The 16,639-nt window shown below is 39.1% G+C and overlaps 1 protein-coding gene across 1 annotated transcript in view; it reads right to left on the bottom strand.

The window, feature by feature from the left end:
- Positions 1-814: 814 nt before the first annotated feature.
- c1qtnf12 (C1q and TNF related 12) overlaps positions 815-16,639 on the bottom strand; it is a 37,113-nt gene continuing 21,288 nt past the window's right edge. The window contains exons 4-8 of the mRNA XM_022677090.2: positions 16,399-16,580; positions 10,107-10,215; positions 7,746-7,839; positions 2,226-2,304; positions 815-1,795 (exon numbers count right to left, since the gene is read on the bottom strand). Coding sequence (XP_022532811.1) covers positions 1,697-1,795; positions 2,226-2,304; positions 7,746-7,839; positions 10,107-10,215; positions 16,399-16,580 — 563 coding nt within the window. The 3' untranslated portion in view covers positions 815-1,696. The remainder of the gene's footprint in view (positions 1,796-2,225; positions 2,305-7,745; positions 7,840-10,106; positions 10,216-16,398; positions 16,581-16,639) is intronic.

Genomic DNA, 16,639 nt, shown 5'->3' with positions numbered 1-16,639 from the left:
TTAATTACATAGTTACAGTATCCAACAAATCTGAGTTCACCTCAAACATTTTTATAATCTGAAAATATGTTATTATATATATATATATATAATTCTATATATTATGGAACAAAGACGCAGGAGTGCTGCCAGCATTGCTGCAGAGGTTGAAAAAAAGAGATCAGACATTAATGGCTGTGTGTTGAGTTATTTTCAGGGGACAGAAAATCCACGCTGCTATGCAAATATTTGCTGAAATGTGAGGAATGTGAGATTTTTTCAAATACTGTATGTAATTTAATGAATAACATCACGTTTTTTATGTAGGACCACAAATTATAATTTTATTAGACTTTTTTAAAATTATAATAGCAGAAAACGTTTGGAATTTGTAAAATTTGTAGATTCTTGGCAATAAATCATTTGTAAGGAACATGCATTTGTGGGACGAGCAGCAATTCTGAAAAGCATTGCATTGTTTAACAATTACGAGCCGCATGGTGCCCCTGCATGGTTAAGATAGGATTGGGTGGCTGACTGTTGACTGTTGACTGTTGTCAGGGTTTTATTCAGTCAGTTGCGCACCTGAATTTCCCATCGCCAAGATAGAAACACTCCAAAACATTGCAACGCTCCTTGTACAGGGTGTACAATAGGACACAATGTTCTGCTTCGTGTCTTTGTGTTGGTCTATTACTTAAAATGTCAATAAAATACATGAAAATTTGTGTTTTTGTAAGCTGAAAAAAGTTAAAGGGGTGCATGAATATTTTTGCATGCCACTGTAGACACCGTTAAAGACGTTTCATGGTAGTAACACAGCAGGAACATCGAACACTGTTGGAGCAACATTTTAATTTTATTTTTTCATCCTCCTCTTGCTGTAGACTTTGGCAAGATGGAAAATTTATTATTCGTAAACAACCATGTGATCCAACTGCTTGTGAAGACAGTGTTTTTTACAGCCTCTGTTATCAGCCTATTGTATTATCTGTAGAAATCAACAATACAAAGATGTATACAACAAAGGAAGTGATAAGCACAACAGGATCCATCTCTCAATAAAAAAAAAATACAAGGCCAGAAAAAGGTTCATCGAGTCCATAGAAAAGGCCTTCCTCATCTCCACTCGAACAGAAACGTGATCTGAGCGTTATTTCACCCATTTTCTAGCAAAAATACGCAACATTTGCTAAAGCAAAAAAAAAGACAAACAACAAATCTGTATCAAATTTCAAAATGAACATTACATACAGTAAGCATCCGTAGTATCGTATAGTATCTTTGTATACATCTATCGTAACATATATTTATATATATTTATATATATATATATATTTATCTATATGTACCACAAAATAAATTCTGCTCAATATAATATTCTCAAAACCCCGAATATAACAAAAGATTGCTCTCATCGTGTGTTTATGAAAAGACAGTGAAAAAGAGCTTTTAATGTGAAACATTAAAACGTGTCCAGATCCAGATCCAGATCCAGGTCCTCGTTTCTCTTTTTCTCCGCGAGGACGAAGGAATTCCACCCAAACTTTAACGTCTTTATTTTCAGGAATGTGCCGCAGTCGGCACGTCAGATCGGTCCCGTCTGAAGCTTTTAAATTAGCAGCCTCAGGACGTCCCACAGCGTCCACCGTTCAAACTGAGGGTTGGGATGTAAGTCCAGCAGAAAGCAGGAGGAAGTAGAGCAGTCTCAGAGAGGCTATACTCCCAGCAGCATGCCCATGAAGTCCGAGCCGTTCTGTATCGTGATGGAAGCTCCCGCAGCGTTGTCCACAAATATGGACGTGTACTGGCCGGCCTGGAGGAGAAAATAAACAGAATTAAATAATTCACATTTTGGAGAGCATTATCTTAACTGCAGTATTGTGTTTCTTCCCAAATAACAAAGGTTTAACAACTAAAAAAGCAGATTATTAAAGAAAAGTAGCTTCCTCCTTGAAACCCTGCCTTTAGTAAAAGAGAGGCCTTCAGTTGCTTAGAAGTTACCCTGGGTCCTTTGTGACCTTGCCAATATTATGACATGCAAAGATATTAATAAAATCATTGAGAAGCATCAGAGCTGTGTCTGCATGTCCTGCAAGGAAAACTTGAAAATTGATTGTATTTTCTTTTATGGCACACATCATACAAATTAAAAAATCAAAACAGAAAATTGTAGTATGCTGTCTATTTAAAATATACAAAGAAAAATATCTGACATATAGAGACACTGAGACGCTGACACTCACCTGGAGTTCCAGAAGTCCGTGGACGTACACTGTGAATATCTTGCTGTTGCTCTCCAAGCCAACAATCATCTCCAGAGACCTAAACAAAAGACAAAATAATGTGTTTGTCGCAGTGCTGTTAGCCAATCAGAGGCAATATGTTTGCATGCATGAATATTCATGAGAAAGAGCCATCCACAGCTATTGTTTCTCTCCGCCCACTCTTCCACCGGACTAAAGCAGTGTTATACCGAATCAACCGGATCAACGGAGCTCAACTACAACAAGACATTAAAATAAAATAAAATATAAATAAAATGAACAAAAAGTAAAATTACTGTAAAAAGTAAAAGTACTTTAGGTAAAAGAGTAAAAGTCCTGGTTTCACAGCTACTTATAAAGTATAAAAGTAAAAGTAACGTAAGGGGGGAAAATGTCATTAAGGTCATTAGCTGATAAAATATGACAACATTTTATTATATTGTGATGTTTTTTTTCGCATATTAAGGATACCATCAGAGCTTAAAGAACACTGGCACGACAGTAGATTTCATGAAAGCCTTCAGAACATCCACTCAAGTGAAGAACACTATGAGTATCTCAGTCTAACATATACAGAAGACTTCATAAGAAGGTTCACCACAAACTGCAGATCATTGATAGAAAGGCCAGATTAGACTTTACCAAAAAACATCTAGAGAAGCCAGCCAGGTTCAGGAATAGTGTTTTTAGGGCGTGTCGGTGTGTGTTTGGTATCGTGAGGGTGCAAAAATACGCCTTGTGCAGCTCAAAACAAACAAAAGGAATGTTCTTATTATTTTAATTAATAATAGGTGTGTTTAATTTTGAGCGTAACCTGAAACAAACCAATCAGTGTTTCAGTTGTCATTCCCGTCAAGATCCAGATGAGCTCTGACTTTGGCGCGTTCGTATCTTAACAATGCGGCGCTTTTGTGCGTCTCAGCAGAGACATACACTGACCTGCTCGATCACACTGTGAAGATACACCAGCAGCTCATTTAAAGGAACAGTAATGTTATTTTATTCTTTATTCTGGTGCAGTGGATAACACCGCTACCTGACATTGAGCTAATTGTGCACATTGTGCGGGAGACTGGGGTTCAATTCCTGCTCTGGGTGACTGAATGCTGTGCTAAACCAATAAGAGTCCCTGGGCAAGACTCCTAACAATACATTCTGTAATAGAAATAACCTTGCAAGTCACTCTGCATAAATCTGGAGCGTTATATGGAGATAAATGCTGTAAATGTAACATACTGAGGGCTGTGAGTATTGGTAATTTACAGTAATCACACAGAGATGACTCCTCCACTAAAGTCTCTAAAGCCACTAAAATAAATGCTATTTTCTAGCCGTGCGGCGCTCTCGCGCGAGGCAGCTAACGTCAGCTCTTCCGCTCCACTGCTCGAGCTGAAGTGTCAGTTTTGTCTGGGCTGATTTTCTCAGGGCGGGGCTGAAGGTTCTCAGCAGCCGCTCCAGGCCACCCTCCCTCTGCCGCATCCACCCACCCACCCGCTCCTCTCGGGTGGAAAGTGGAGAATTTTTATGGTGAATTAATCAGGCTGGTTCTCTCTTTAGCTGCCATCTCAACAAGCCTCTTCTCACATTCTCAGCATTTTCGAGCGGCTCTGAGAGCGTGAGCTGCTCTGGAAAAGCCCTGCTCATTTTTTCCAAATTAGACAAAATTCACACTTCAATTACTGGCATTACTGGTATTTAATTAAACATATTATTTCTTATGTTTTTAAACAGACTGTCTATGTTTAATTGCTGTGTATCACCACATTGATGCCGAATCTTGTATAAGAAAAGTGCATTTAAGTATAATTTAAAATATTTTAAGTATACTCAATATGGAAAAGTAAATATTTTTAGCATTAAAATTAATCCTTTCTTAAGTTGCTATTTTACTTTCTGCACACTACTTGATAAACCCTAATGCTACTAGAAAAATAACTACACTAAAATGCATTTTAAGCACTACTTATTGTCACTATATATATATATATATATATATATATATATATATATATATATATATATATATATATATATATATATATTTTTTTTTTTTTTTTTATCAACACACCATAATTTAAAGCAAATTGCTAATAAAATACATTTCATGGAAATAAAGAGAAATTATATTTACTGTGTATTTTCATAAAGTATATGAAATTGAAAATGTACTTTTAGTATTTTTTACCTATATGAAACATACTTTTAAGGCTCTTAAGTACACTTCCTTTCCACAAGGGGAGGTTTACAGGTGTGAAAGTACTGTATCTCCATCCATTATTCTGTAGGTAGAAGTATATTGTAGATACCCGGGTGGATTTTTACTTTCTGGACCTGGACTATAGGTTTAAATAGGATCTCCGGTGGATTTGGTGTTTTACTCTGAGAGACTTAAGACTAGGTCAGTGGCTGAACTCCACTTAGCAGGTTCAGCATTATTACACATGTTGTAAAGTAACATATGACATTGCAAAGACTGTTATTAGTGTAAAAAATATGTTTTATTTTATAACATTTCTTACTGTTGCCCATCTGGCAGCCTCTTGGTGTTGCAGTGCTGTTAGCCAATCAGAGGCGATATGTTTGCATGTTTGAATATTCATAAGCAAAAGCCGAAACCCTATCGTTTCTCCCTGCCCCGTCCACTCCTCCACCGGAATAAAGCAGTGTTACACTGGATCACAGAAGCACTTTTTTTTTTCACAAAACCCAGCTCAACTACAACTAGACATTTTAAAATGAAGGAAAAGTAAAATTCATGTAAAAAGTAAAAGTACTTTAAGTAAAAGAGTAAAAGTACTGGTTTCTCATCTAATTAAAGCATAAAAGTAAAAGTAATGTAAGAAGAAAATAATAAAGCTATTAAGGATGAAAGCTTAGGCGACGCCACAAGATAGTCGTGACAGCGATAAACGTTGAATAAAATTAACTAAACAAAGATTTTTCAGCATCTACATTTCTAAACACACACTTCACAACCACACCCCCTCAACCATATACCCATGATGCTCAGAGCAACCACCACCAGCGCCCATTTAAGTTAAAGGTGGGTCTCTAAAGGTTACTGAAGTGACTGGACTGGACTTCTTTTTTTTTACTTTAACAGGCCGGCTCCACTTTAACACAGGAAATGCCTTGCTGCTTCCATACAGACCGGAACAGACAGCATGATTTACAGCCCATAAATCCTGGCAGAAGACAAACTGGCACGGCTCTGCTGATTGGCTTCATTACTGATGCTGTAGAATTTGTTTGGTCCACAGTGTAGCCGGAGCAACACCAACAAACAACTAATTACCGCCGGCTCTGGGACTCTGGGCCTGGATCCGTCCGCGTCTCTTTCCCTCCACCGCTAAACTCCCCCCCGCTGCTTCTTCATAAGCTAAAATCATTTTTGTTTGATTTGTTGAAGAGGACTTTTATGACATGCGTTCGCTCGCCCGTGCCACTGAAATAAGAACCACATGGCTTTAATTCCGAGAGGAGCCCGAAGAAAAACACTCGTTTTCATCGCCGCCGAGGTACGAGCCTCTGCTACGAGTCTGGGTCATACATGAATTTATGTAGATGTGGATGTGGTCTATGGAAGCGCCGTCAGAATGCAGCGTTCGGCCATGATAAATACATGAGGGGAAATTATACAGGCGACTGACTTTCCTACCAAAATTGCTGTATCAGCAGAGATGTCTCCACAACAGCCTTGTTAACAACAGACGCAGCCGAAGCCACCGAAACTGACAAGCGGCATCAGGAGGCCGACAAACGGAATCGAGTGGAACGCGGTGTACAATTATACATATCACATTTTAGAGCCTGACATTATAAAATGATCTAGAAACAGTGGTGACATTCTGATACGTAGGAACACTGCAGTCATATGCACTGGAATGAATCTTAAATTAATATATAAATAACGGCATAACGGACACCTGAGCGTCTGAGCGCTGAAACACATTTTTTTTTAAGACGAATGCAAAGAAATTCCAGACAGAAAACATTAAAGCAACACTGTGCAGATTTTTTTCATTTTAATTTTTACTCTAATAAAACAAGTTTTAAAATCATTGAGATGCTCCAAAGACAGAGAACAGATGTAGAACGAAGAAAAGCTGCTGTTATTCCAGACTTAAGCCGATGCTAAAAACACTGTGTAACTTTGGTAAAGCTGGGAGGATAATGAGACACTGGATCTGTATCTCTCAGCTTGTCCAGAAATGCATGGGTAAAGTATAAAGTCCATAAGAGGTGGCTAAAAGTGTGAATTACACTTGCAGAAGTGCTGTGCTGTTAAAATACCAACACGCCAAAATCAGAACACACCTGGCTCTTAAAGGGAATTGCAAGTGAAACACTGATTGGTTTATTTCCTGTTACGTCTAAAACACACCCATGATTAATTCGAATTAAACAAAATTAAACAGAATTTAAAAAAATGACTTAAAGCTGTGCAAGATGCATGTTTGACGACTCACCTATAGGTCCTTAAATAGCGCCCTATATCTGTTTTATGTGTATGCAAATATGTGTGTAGTGGTGATTGGGTGGGAAGGGATGGCTGTGTGTAATATAAATAATAAAGCAATAAAAACTATGATTACAAAATAATTATTCAATTATAAACTGTATAAAATGTAGAAAAAGTAGTGTGACATGCAAAGGCCTCATGCCAAGACATGCAGCCCCCGTCTGTCCCAGCTGGCTTGCATTGGACTGATTGAAGCTGAGGTATATATACGGATCCGATAATTTTGAAGTTGAGCAACTAGAGCCCCACTGGGACGTCGATTATGTTTGTTTGAGTTTGATTTGCTGCTGGTGTAGGGCATTTTTGTCAAAATAAAGGCATGTTTGAGTTAATTCACTTCCTGTATGTATCTGAGTTTCAGAATGTTGTTTCAGTGCAGTGTGGGTGGGGCTAAGCCACTGTTTAATTGTCTTATAAATGTACTGTATAAACTGTCTACACTTTAAAACCCATACGTTGTTTGAAATCAAATGATTTAAGTCTGTTTTACATAAAATTGGATATTTCTAAACAATCCTCAACAATTTTTAAGGGTTAGTTGAACATTTGTGGGCACATATACTGTACTTTTCAAACTGAGATCTTTGAGTTGAACCAACTTATAATAGTCTAGTTTAAGTTTAGTCTGTTGTCTATTGGCTTCTGTCACAATCTATTTGCATACTGGGCGTGTCCAACAGTTTCTGACTGACACTCACCATCAGTGTGTAGTGATTCCCCCCTGGGCTACCTTATAGAAATAAATTAACTTCCCATTTAGTTGTAATAACTTGATGTTTTAAGTTATGCTAACTCAAGTTTTCAACCAGTTTCCTCAACTTTTTCCAGGCTTACAGTGTAGTTCATGGTCTATTCAGTGAACAATGTGTTCTAATGTCCATTTTAATGGTTGCAAGGTCTGAAGGGGTTAAAGATCTATGAGAGTTATACTGATATTGACCCCAAGTGTTGACGTGAGCGTTGACGTGAGCACTCACGTGTATCTGTGGCAGAGCGACTCGATGCAGATCAGCACTCTCACGTTGTCTCTGGCTCTCAGCTGGTTCTTACTCCTCTTCACCTCGCTGTGGTCTAAAAAACACAAAACACACACAGAATCCACACATTCAGCATCACCTTCAGGTCATGAGCTATGCTTCTAAACACTGCTGTTCTCCACTCCAGAGCTTTAGAACAGTCTGAGGCCAGAGGAGGGATGAGAAAATAAAGGAGGAGAAGAGATCAGATTTTCCTTTAGTGGAGTAAACATGGCCGGCAGCCTGCGCAGTGTCTTCTGTAGAGTAAACAGCACGGTGCTGCCATGTTCCTGACAGCCAGCGCTGGAACTGGAACTGTTATGTCTGATAGAACTCTGAGTATCTGAGACTAACAGAACTGCAGCCAGTGGCTCTCAGAGCTCCCGCCTGGTCCGAAAGCGCGGCGGGTCAGCAGGAGTTTTAAAGGGGATGCTGAGCTCGGCGGCAGCCGCGGCACCGGAGCTTAGGCAGAATTTAAGCTCTCTGTGTTAGCTCAGGGGCTTATTTCACTACAACCATACATGGCTGTCTCTGGGAGAGGATGGATGGAGCCAGTGGGAGATCCACAAGCCCATTTCAGAGGCAGGGCTGAGGCTGTGTGCTTTAAATCAAGGCGCCAGTCTTCCTTTTTTTGATCTTTCAGCAAGAGACAGGCATTTTACACTCTACTGACGGCATAGTAGACACCTTAGCGTCTATATAGACACCTTAGCAACAATATGCAGCATTTACACTTTATTTTATTTACAATTTTTACTCTGATAAAACAGTTTTAAAATCTCTATGATGCTCCAATGATGGAGAACGGATGTAAAACGCAGAAAAGCTGCCATTAAAAACACTGTGTAACTCCTTGGGTAACACTGGGAGCATAATGAGAACTGCGTAACACTACGTAACCCTATGTAACCCTGTGTGAGTCATACTAGTGAACAACCCTATAACATTACAGCACCACCTCAGGACACATGCTTTTTTCTTTTACGTTAGTGGTGGCTCTGTATCTCTCAGCTTGTCCAGAAATGCATGGGTAAAGTATAAAGTCCATAAGAGGTGGCTGAAAGATAGCGAATTACACTTGCAGAAGCACTGCGCTGTTAAAATACCATCGCGCCAAATTCAGAGGACACCTGGCTCTTAAAGGGAATTGCAAGTAAAACACTGGTTGGTTTATTTCCCGCTACGCCTAAAACAAGATGCTATAGCGCCACAAGTATTCTCTTGTGTGTCTTTGCACACATATGAATTTGATACAAGACATCCCATTCTGAATCCATCCAAGTTTAAGAGTTTAAGAGTTTAATATGATGTTTGCCCACCCTTTGCAGCTATAAAACTTTAATAAAGCTTCAATTCTTCTAGGCAGGCTTTCCACAAGGTTTAGCAGTGTGTTTATGGAATTTTTTTGATCATTCTCATTCTTCAGGTGAGATACTGATGTTGAACTTGCTCTTGGCCGAGCCCAACTCCTGAAAGACAAACCAACACCATAATAATGATCCCCCCTCCACCAAACTTTACACATGGCATGAAGCAGTCAGTTAAGTATGTAATGCTCGTCCAATATCAGTGTCTGATCTCACAAATATGCTTCTGGAAGGGTGGAGTCAAACATTCCCAAAAACACACTCCTAAACCTTGTGGAAGGCCTTCCCTTAAGGCTGGGCCAACATCATACAATTTCAATTAGGTTCTGCATTAGTATCTGTTACCCAGCTAAAGCTCTTCTGTTTATTCTTATTTTCAGTGAAGTTTCTTCAGTACGCACTAAGGCTGGGTGCAGCAGCATTAGCATTAGCATTAGCCGCTAACCACATCGCTAAAGAGACCAAACAGGCTGGTAGAATTCATATATATAAGGCACACTGTCACTCTTTGGGAACAATTTAAGGATTTTAAGTGCGCCTTATAGTCAGAAAAATACAATATTTAACTATTATTAACAGCTGCTTATGCACTGTAGCTCTGTTTTTATTGGTTTAGCTGATGTGTGGACTGACTGTACATGCAGAACAAACATTGGCTCTTCAGTTCTAAGGAAGAAAGAAAGAGATAGAGGTTGGAAAATGGACATGTCAAAGGAATGATGATGATGATGAGGAGGAGGAGGTTTTGGTATTTAAAACCCACACAAACACCCACAAGTTATGAACCACAAGAATGAAGAAGCACTGCTAACCATAGCACACATACCCAGCACAGTCCACACTCCAGCACAGTCCATCACCTACAATCATCTCTACTCTTCCCACCAGTAAACAGAGCATTTCCAGGCATGATGAAATATTTCTGTGATAGGTGTGCAGCAAAGCACCTTCTTACCAATATGAACGTTGGCAGAGAACTGATAAATTCCAGTGATGGGCGCCGTGAAGCGGCCGGTGGACTGATCCATCCCCGTCCCTCTGAGGAAGGCACCTTTGGCAGGAGGCTGGAGGTAAGAGACAGGTGTGAATTATTGAGAGGCGCAAAGAAACAACCGCCAGACACCAAACAACCGCTTCCTGCTCGGATCTGTGGATCTGTGCAGTGGTTATTTACTGGATGGCCTAAAAATCTGGACGGGATTAGATCTCAGGGGGTTTTGGGGTAATTTGTTGGTAATTTGGGGTCCTCTATGATTTTATTACTGTCCAGAACGACCATCTACAGTACTGTGCAAAAGTTTTAGGCACCAAAGCAAATTACACTAATCCATTTATCTCAGCAATATGAGTGTTTTTACCTAAAAAAAAAAACAACACATATTATTTAAACAGATGCAAATAAACATAACAAGGAATTCTCATTTTTAACTAAAGTATATTATATCCTGTGACAAAATGTAGAGATTCCAGATTTCTCCTGGATGCTCCTCAGCCAGCATTTGTATGTCGTCGCTGTCCAATGAAAAACACTTATCTCCAAAACAGCTTTACTTTACAGGAGAGAGAAAAACCTTGTAAACTTTCAATGGAAGTCAGTGTAAATACAATTTATTTCAGGTTATTTTGAAGAGTTTCTATTGGTCCGTTCACCAAGAAATTGTGCCACAGTGTAAGGGACAGTTTGTCTGTTCAAATTATGTAGTAAACTAAAAATCGACAAAAATCGAGATAAGTGTTTTTCATAGGACAGCGACAATATGTTCAGTTCCATCAGCAGCTCACCTGATTTACCAAGTTTACCAAAATTTACCAAACCAAGTGTTGATTTATATGATGAGAACTAGAAATAACTCTATTAAACGCAGATGAGGAGGAGAGATTAGGAGATGTTTAAGGAAAACTTGTAATTTTACTGAGCTAATAAACACTTACTTCACGGATGAGAAGCTTTTTCTTTACTGAAATTTTCAACAGGTGTCTAAAACTTTTGCACAGTACTGTCCGTGTTTTTCTCAGACGTCCTGTTTTTGAAATTACAGGCTGAATTATTTGCTGTTTTTCGCTGAACTTGCTGAATTTTCGTGGTCCTCCAGTAATTTTAGTCCCGTCCAGACGCACATCTCTGATTTCCTTAACCTCATGTTTAATAAAATAGCTTTTTGTCCACTGCAGCAAAAAAAAAGCAAAAAAAAAAAGCAAAAAAAAAAAACAATTGCAGTCTGGATGCAGGAGTTTTATCACTGAGTAAAAGTGTAAAATAATTTTCTATTTTTCACAGACGTCCCCTCACAGAGAAACTAAGGGCTACAGAAGGTTAAATATGTTGAGAATATTAAGGAGCATTTATATATAAAAAAAGCCTCTGAGTGAAGTTCCAAGCTATGAAACGAAAGAAAAGAAGTTTAATACTCCACAATTTAATAACCCCCGCGTACACTGTTACAAAATAAATGTTTTATTTTTTTCTGGTCTGGTTTGGGAGCACATAACGGTTAAATGTTCAGAAATATGTCGAGATCTGCCAAGAAGCGTCCGATTCTGTTTTTGATCAGCACTGTATGGGGCAGCCATGCCAGGCCACATTATTCTGCATTACGCCTTCAGAATTCACAGAGGCTTCCAGACTTTCTTCTTTCGGAGGGATTTTGCAATGTGTATTCATACACATCCACACACACAAAATAAAAGATATATATACACACACACTCCCAGCTAAAAAAGGATGGTTAGAGAACGTTAGAAAATGTTTTTAAAACGTTTTTAAGCTTATAGAATGCTCAATACTCTATTGTTTACCCTGCTCGAGGCTCGTCCCAATGCTCTTTGCTATCTCTTTGCTCTTTGCATGCTGTTAAAATATCATCAGAGGTTAAGGATCTATCTATACTGATGGTCATGGTGGTCAGAAAAATAAATTATGTTCAGGTAAATTTCTACAGTAAATGTTTTTTCTATTTTGGCTGCAGAAAACACAGGTGCGCCACTGATTGATTAAAACCCTGTCCATTCCTATAGATGCAGAGCACAAACCCAACTTTTAACTCAACAATGAATAGAATAACGAATAAAATAACATTGCTGTTCCCTTAAATGAGCTGCTGGCGTATCTTCACAGAGTGAACAAGCAGCTCAGTAACCTCTACTAAGATGCACAAAAGCAACGTCCTGTTAAGATACAAACGCGCCAAAGTCAGAGATCACCTGGATCTTCTTATTTACTTTACGTACTCTAATGCACGCATGTAATTTGAATTATGTTCCAGTAATGTCTGTAATGCACACATCAGAAGACCCTAATATTCTAATATATTTTATCTATAGACAAAATGTAATCCAATTAACTCAAATATATAATTGTTTTTAATGTCCAGTGCATTGGAAGCCTGTGTTTTCCTATACTTGTCAAATACATGCCTTCACTTATTTACTCTATGCAACATTTAAGTCTTAAAACCGAGTTGAAGTTGCTTAAATTGATCTGAAATTAAATGTATTAAAAAAAGCAAATGCAGAAAGTTGCGAAACTTTTTAAAGTAAATTTTATCACTGATTTTGCTGAAATGTATTAGATCCTGTGATTATTTTCCGATATCTACATACAGAGCATATTCCTCCCTTCTAAACTTCACATTAGAACAAGATCATCATTTCTTCTCTATGTAATTCATAACTCTGTTCCAGGAAGGCCCGTATTTCATCAGTTTATGCACCTTTAAACTCTTTCTTTGGAGCGAGAGCGGGGAGATGCTTGGCACCTCAGCTTCTGGAGATCTTCGCAGATCTTTTCTACATTCATCAAAGGCCTATTTTTCCATTCCTGCTGCAGGGGCCACTTCACAAATCACAGCCTTTTCTCTTTTTTTGTGTGTGTTTTTTTTCTCTCCTCTCTCTGCGCTGCGTATGCCAGCGTCTGGGAGCTTCATGCCAGCCTCGTCAGAATGTCACAGGGCATAGCTCTTCCTTCAAACGGCGTGCTGTTTCAAACAGAGGCTATTTTTACCCCCGCGCTGCTTTCTAGTCCAAGTCCCAGACAGAGTAGCTTTTGTATGAAGCCCAAAGAGCAATGTGGCACATTTGAAAGAGGAGATATTCTGCAGGACGCCCGGTGTCGGTCCTGCTCGGATGATTCAGAGCCGAGTGTTCGGAGATGTCTCACATCCCTGACCGGACGACCAGAACCAACGATGCAGCTGGTAGAGAGACGGCTCTGCTCCAGATTCAGCTAATCTAGAGCAAATTCTGCATTCTGGAATAAACTTCCTGTGAGTTTAATCAACTTATTTTGAGTGTATTTGTGTCTATGGCATTCATTGGTCATTTGTATACTCTACCTATTTATATTTTTGTGTGTATTTATTTTGTTCTATTCTCTTGTTATTGCATTTTTTAAAGTTTTGTATCTATTTTATTTATATATATCTATTTTAACAAAACAGCTCTTGGGTGTAAACTGGATCCATGCATCCATCCATCCATCCATACATCCATCCATCTATCCAACCATCCATCCATCCATACATCCATCCATCCATCCATCCATCCATACATCCATCCATCCATCCATCCATCTATCCAACCATCCATCCATCCATACATCCATCCATCCATCCATACATCCATACATCCATCCATCCATACATCCATCCATACTACCATCCATACATCCATCCATCCATCCATCCATCCATCTATCCAACCATCCATCCATACTTCCATCCATCCATCCATACTTCCATCCATACATCCATCCATACTTCCATCCATCTATCCATCCATCCATCCACACATCCATCCATCCATACTTCCATCCATACATCCATCCATACTTCCATCCATACTTCCATCCATACTTTCATCCATCCATCCATACTTCCATCCATCTATCCATCCATCCATCCATCCATCCACACATCCATCCATCCATCCATCCATACTTCCATCCATACATCCATCCATACTTCCATCCATACTTCCATCCATACTTTCATCCATCCATCCATACTTCCATCCATACATCCATCCATACTTCCATCCATACATCCATCCATACTTCCATCCATACATCCATCCATCCATTCATACATCCATACATCCATCCATACTTCCATCCATACTTCCATCCATACTTTCATCCATCCATCCATACTTCCATCCATACATCCATCCATACTTCCATCCATACATCCATCCATACTTCCATCCATACATCCATCCATCCATTCATACATCCATACATCCATCCATCCATCCATCCATCCATCCATCCATACATCCATCCATACATCCATCCATACATCCATTCATACTTCCATCCATACATCCATCCATACATCCATACATACTTCCATCCATCCATCCATCCATCCATCCATACATACATTCATCCATACTTTCATCCATACATCCATCCATACTTCCATCCATTCATCCATTCATCCATCCATCCATCCATCCATCTATCTATCTATCTAAAATGTATGCTGTGTGTATACACAAGGAGATGGTCATAATATGAAGCTAGATCTGTGTTTCTTGTATTTTTCAATGTTTTAAGTAGGAGATCATTAGAAATGACACTTCATTTAAATGCACTCTTCCTTTACTACTCATCTTTTATCGATATGTATATATATATATATTGTATATAAGAATAAAGGAGAGTATCTGGATGTGATGCGTGAGCGAGCGCGGCGGCTCTGGTGCTGAGGTAACGCTGATGGGGATGATAGGTAATAAAACAGAGGCTGTGGAGAACAATGGAGAAAGAAAAACACCCAGGATGATGAAAGGCTGCAGAGAACAGATAGAAATACTGGAAAAACAAATTTTGCCTACTCACACTGTTGTCATTAGAGGCTTCACCTTTAGACGTATGTGCGAGGCGAGCGCGCGCTGGATGTGTTTTCGGACGTCTCCGCTGAGCGATGGAGCAGAAAAATGGCTGTACTTGTTATTTATCCAGGGCCGCTCGCCACCTCCCCAAAAATATTCATCCATTTAAAAGCTTTTGATCAAGCAGAACTAATAGATTCCCCGGAGGAGGATGTCTTCACTGTCTGACGCATAACTCTTACACCCGGCTCGCGCTTATCCAACTAGATCAAGTTTTCACAACCATTAGAACGACTACCGAGGACTGGAAACTTCAGTGTCCAAACTGAACTACAATTAGAGAGAGATAAGACCTTTAATTTCAGTCCTGGAAGGTTATAAAAACGTATAAAACTAAAGGTTTTCTTCAGTTATTTTGTTTTTGTTCCGATGTCCTATGTTAGTGATCTATAGCTCACTGGTCTTGCACATAGCGACGTGAAATTAAATAAATTTATGTTCAGTTAAAGTGCTTTTCTCTTTAATTTTTTTATTTTCAAAACTGCAGGATGTGAGAAAAAATGAGTGGGAATGAGCATCTGTCAAAACCTCAAACAAGCAAACTACTATATCAGCTATATTAACCTACAATTAAAGCAAAATACACAAAAAAGTATAACTAATAATAACATATAGTTACTGTGCACATTTTTATGTATATTTTATTCATTTTATAACTGATATAGTGATGGTATGTGGTATTGTGCTTGGGGTTCACAGTGCACACAGTGATCCAGATTTGATTATACAGCTAAGTGTTGACTGTTGTCGGGGTTTTAATCAGTCAGTAGCGCACCATATTTCCTGCCACCAAGATAGTGTAGAAACACACCAGAAATTAACCTGAACACACCTCACTTCCAGACCACCACACCCATCAGTGTAGATTTATCCCAACACAACTCCAACACTATTTTTAACAAAGCAGGTGCAAGGTGTGAAAATTAAGATGGAGTGTAAGATAGCAATAAGCATGAGTTTCTGAATCAGTTTCTCTGATTGTGCTATTTATAGGTTTATGTTTGAGTAAAATGAACATTGTTGTTTTATTCTATAAACTACAGTCAACATTTCTCCCAAATTACAAATAAAAATATTCTCATTTAGAGCATTTATTTACAGAAAATGAGAAATGACTGAAATAAAGAAAAAAGATGCAGAACTTTCAGACCTCAAATAATGTAAAGAAAACAAGTTCATATTCATAAAGTTTTAAGAGTTCAGAAATAATCAATATTTGGTGGAATAACCCTGGTGGTTTTTAATTACAGTTTTAATTTCATGCATCTTGGCATCATGTTCTCCTCCACCAGTCTTACACACTGCTTTTGGATAACTTTATGCTGCTTTTCAGAGCATCATATCTCAGCACTCACCGTCTGGAAGTTCTGCAGCTCCACCAGCGTCTTCTTATCCACCACCACCGGACCCCTGAGCTTACAGTGGAAGGCCTCCTCGATCCGGCGGTACGAGACCATGCCCTCCAGAGCCAGCAGAGTGGTGGGCAGCTGGCTGGACCCGCCGGACTTTTCCACCGACGCCCTCCTCTCCGTGGCCTCTGACAGGGTACAGCACAGGGGTATACATCACTGACTCTGATACCAAACTAACAACCAC

Source organism: Astyanax mexicanus, chromosome 13 (genome assembly GCF_023375975.1).
Source record: "Astyanax mexicanus isolate ESR-SI-001 chromosome 13, AstMex3_surface, whole genome shotgun sequence".
NCBI lineage: Eukaryota > Metazoa > Chordata > Actinopteri > Characiformes > Acestrorhamphidae > Astyanax > Astyanax mexicanus.
Note: the sequence above shows the minus strand (reverse complement) of the source record. Positions and strands in the feature narration are given on the sequence as shown.